The following is a 2,859-nucleotide window of genomic DNA, read 5'->3' as shown; positions in this document are numbered from 1 at the left end:
GCAGTGGGAGAGGGAGAGGGTGGGGAGATTTGGGAGAATGGCATTGAAACATGTATAATATCATGTATGAAACGAGTCACCAGTCCGGGTTTGACGCACGATACTGGATGCTTGGGGCTGGTGCACTGGGACGACTCAGAGGGAGGGTATGGGGAGGGAGGAGGGAAGAGGGTTCAGGATGGGGAACACAGGTATACCTGTGGCAGATTCATTTCGATATTTGGCAAAACTAATACAATATTGTAAAGTTTAAAAATAAAATAAAATTAAACTAGAAAAATAAATAAATAAAACAAGAAAGAAAAAGAAAATATGCTTGGCCTGTGCTCCCCAGTGCAGAGCTTGAGGGTCAAATGTCTCTGGTGAGAAATAATAGTACTTAAATCTCAAATACAGTACTGCTTATCCACAGCAGTGTAAACGTAGGGGAGGAGAATGGAGATAGCGGCTTGAGTGTGTTGTTCTAGGCCAAATTTTCCAAACTCATGATGTCCTATATTTGTTTGCAGTTCACTTGGGTACACATCTACCATGTCCTTGCTCATCAATAGTGCCAATTGCCAAATAGTAGGTTTTGCAGTAGCCACTATTGGATGGATCCTCGGCACCACTGCCATGGGCTTCGTGGAGTGGCGAGTATGGTATCTAGATAACGCCTCACAATTCTCTGGTCTGGCCTGCCTGGGAATGTGGAGAGTCTGTGTCTTCCATCAAACCAACATCACCACAGCTACCTCATGTCACAGTTACAGCTACCATGATACTTACCTACCTCTTGATATCCGTGTTTCTCAACACCTCTTACTGATGGCCAGCATTCTAGGACTCTTGGGGAAAGCCTCTGTTACTTTTGCACTTAAAAATGTGTCCACGGGAATTCTTGAGACTACTACTACCTACAAAGCATTTGTCATTTCAGGAATTCTCCACATAGCTGCTGGTATCTGTATCTCAGTTGCTGTCATCTGGAATTACCACTCTGTGATGACTGAAGAGGGTATTGTCTTCCCACCATCTTTCAATATACCCTTCAAGCCATATGCTCAGAAATTTGGCAACACTGTTATAGTGGCATGTCTAGCTGCCTTTGCGCTGTTCTTAAGTGGGTGGTTTTTTCTCTCTTACAAATTACCCCTGGATAACCAGGTGCATCCTGAAGTATCAGGAATGTAGATTCCTGTTTGCATTGACCTTACAAAAACAAACATTACTAAAAGTTTGTCGGAAATCTTACCATGATGCTTAATCAAATTTCCAAGGACTCGAGACCATGGCAATAAAGTTTTTGGCAGAAAGTAGTAAACCATTTACTTCAGTTGTAATCTGTGTCTGATTTGATTCATTGATTCAGTTAAGGAATTTCATTTTAAAAATCTTTCCAATCTGCCAGTTTTTATTTTAATTATTGCCTAATCACAATACTATAAATCTAGTGTATTGGAAATAACAGTTTCTGAGATTCTTTTATTTCCCGCCTCAATGATTGCTAAAAGCTGATTTATTTTCTATGTCTGGTATTATACATCTGTCATATAAAAATTTCCATTATGTGGAGAAGTAGAGATGGTAAAGGACAGGGAAGCCTGGCATGCTGCGGTCCATGGTGTTGCAGTCAGACACAACTGAGCAACAACAACAATGAGAAAATGAGGAATTCATTCCACTATATTACTGGAAACCAGAATTAGTGAAATTGCTCTGTATAAGGTTTATGTATCCTTTCTTTCCCCCTTTTAAATCTTTTTAAATGGTTATAAAGGAACATCTTGTCCCTTTATCCTAACAAAATGATTCCCTTGCTTAAAGAATATTAACAGTTATTCCTTGTTGTCACTGAATATTACAATTTTTAAATGCCTCAAAATAAATTCTTCAGATTTGTTTTTTTTTCTACACAAAGTACTCACAATGACAAAAGTCTGAAACTAAAGCATCTCTCCTACCAACCTATCCTATCTGCCCTTTAAGAAAATTTTTAGATTTTTTAAATTTGTTGTTGATGTTCACTTGCTGAGTTGTGTCCAACATTTTGCAACCCCATGGGCTGAAGCACACAAGGTTTCCCTGCCCTTCACCATCTCCCGGAGCTTGCTCAAACTCATGTCCATTGACTCGGTGATGCCATACAACCATCTTGTCCCCTGTCGTCCCCTCCTCCCGCCTTCAGTCTTTCCCAGCATCAAGAGTCTTTTCTAATGAGTCAGCTCTTTGCATCAGGTAGCCAAATTATTGGAGCTTCAGCTTTAGCATCAGTCTTTCTAATGAATATTCAAGACTGATTCCTTTAGGACTGACTGATTTGATATCCTTGCAGTCCAAAAGACTCTCTCAAAGAGTCTTCTCCAACACCACAGTTCAAAAACTTCTGTTCTTTGGCACTGTGCTTTCTTTATGGTCCAGCTCTCATATTCATACACGACTACTGGAAAAAACATTGCTTTGACGAGATGGACCTTTGTCAGCAAAGTAATGTCTCTGCTTTTTAATATGCTGTCTAGCTTGATCATAGCTTTTCTTTCAAAGAGCAAGCATCTTTTAATTTCATGGCTGCAGTCACGATCTGCAGTAATTTGGAGCCCAAGAAAATAAAGTTTCTCACTGTTTCCATTGTTTCCACTTCTATTTGCCATGAAGTGATGGGACAAGATGCCATTATCTTTGTTTTTTGAATTTTGAGTTTTAAGCCAACTTTTTCACTCTCTTTCAATTCTTCAAGAGGCTCTTTACGTCTTCACTTTCTGCCATAAGCATGGTGTCATCTGCATATCTGAGGTTATTGATATTTCTCCTGCAATCTTTATTTCAGCTTGTGCTTCATCTAACTTGGCATTTTACATGATATACTCTGCAAATAATAAA

At 39.4% G+C, this 2,859-nt stretch overlaps 1 protein-coding gene across 1 annotated transcript; it reads left to right on the top strand.

Moving 5' to 3' along the window:
- Positions 1–417: 417 nt before the first annotated feature.
- On the top strand, positions 418–1,252 carry CLDN34 (claudin 34). Its single transcript, XM_006040100.4, has one exon. It carries the CDS (start codon positions 532–534, stop codon positions 1,171–1,173), a length of 642 nt encoding a protein of 213 aa, XP_006040162.1. The 5' UTR covers positions 418–531; the 3' UTR covers positions 1,174–1,252.
- Positions 1,253–2,859: the final 1,607 nt, after the last annotated feature.

The sequence above is a fragment of the Bubalus bubalis genome, chromosome X, assembly GCF_019923935.1.
Source record: "Bubalus bubalis isolate 160015118507 breed Murrah chromosome X, NDDB_SH_1, whole genome shotgun sequence".
In the NCBI taxonomy this organism is placed as follows: Eukaryota; Metazoa; Chordata; class Mammalia; order Artiodactyla; family Bovidae; genus Bubalus; species Bubalus bubalis.
The sequence above is the reverse complement of the archived record's forward strand: the minus strand, read 5'-3'. Positions and strand labels throughout refer to the sequence as shown.

Bases quoted from the DNA above. Each gene is read 5' to 3' on its own strand.
- CLDN34 (XM_006040100.4), top strand. From the start codon at position 532: ATGTCCTTGCTCATCAATAGTGCCAATTGCCAAATAGTAGGTTTTGCA.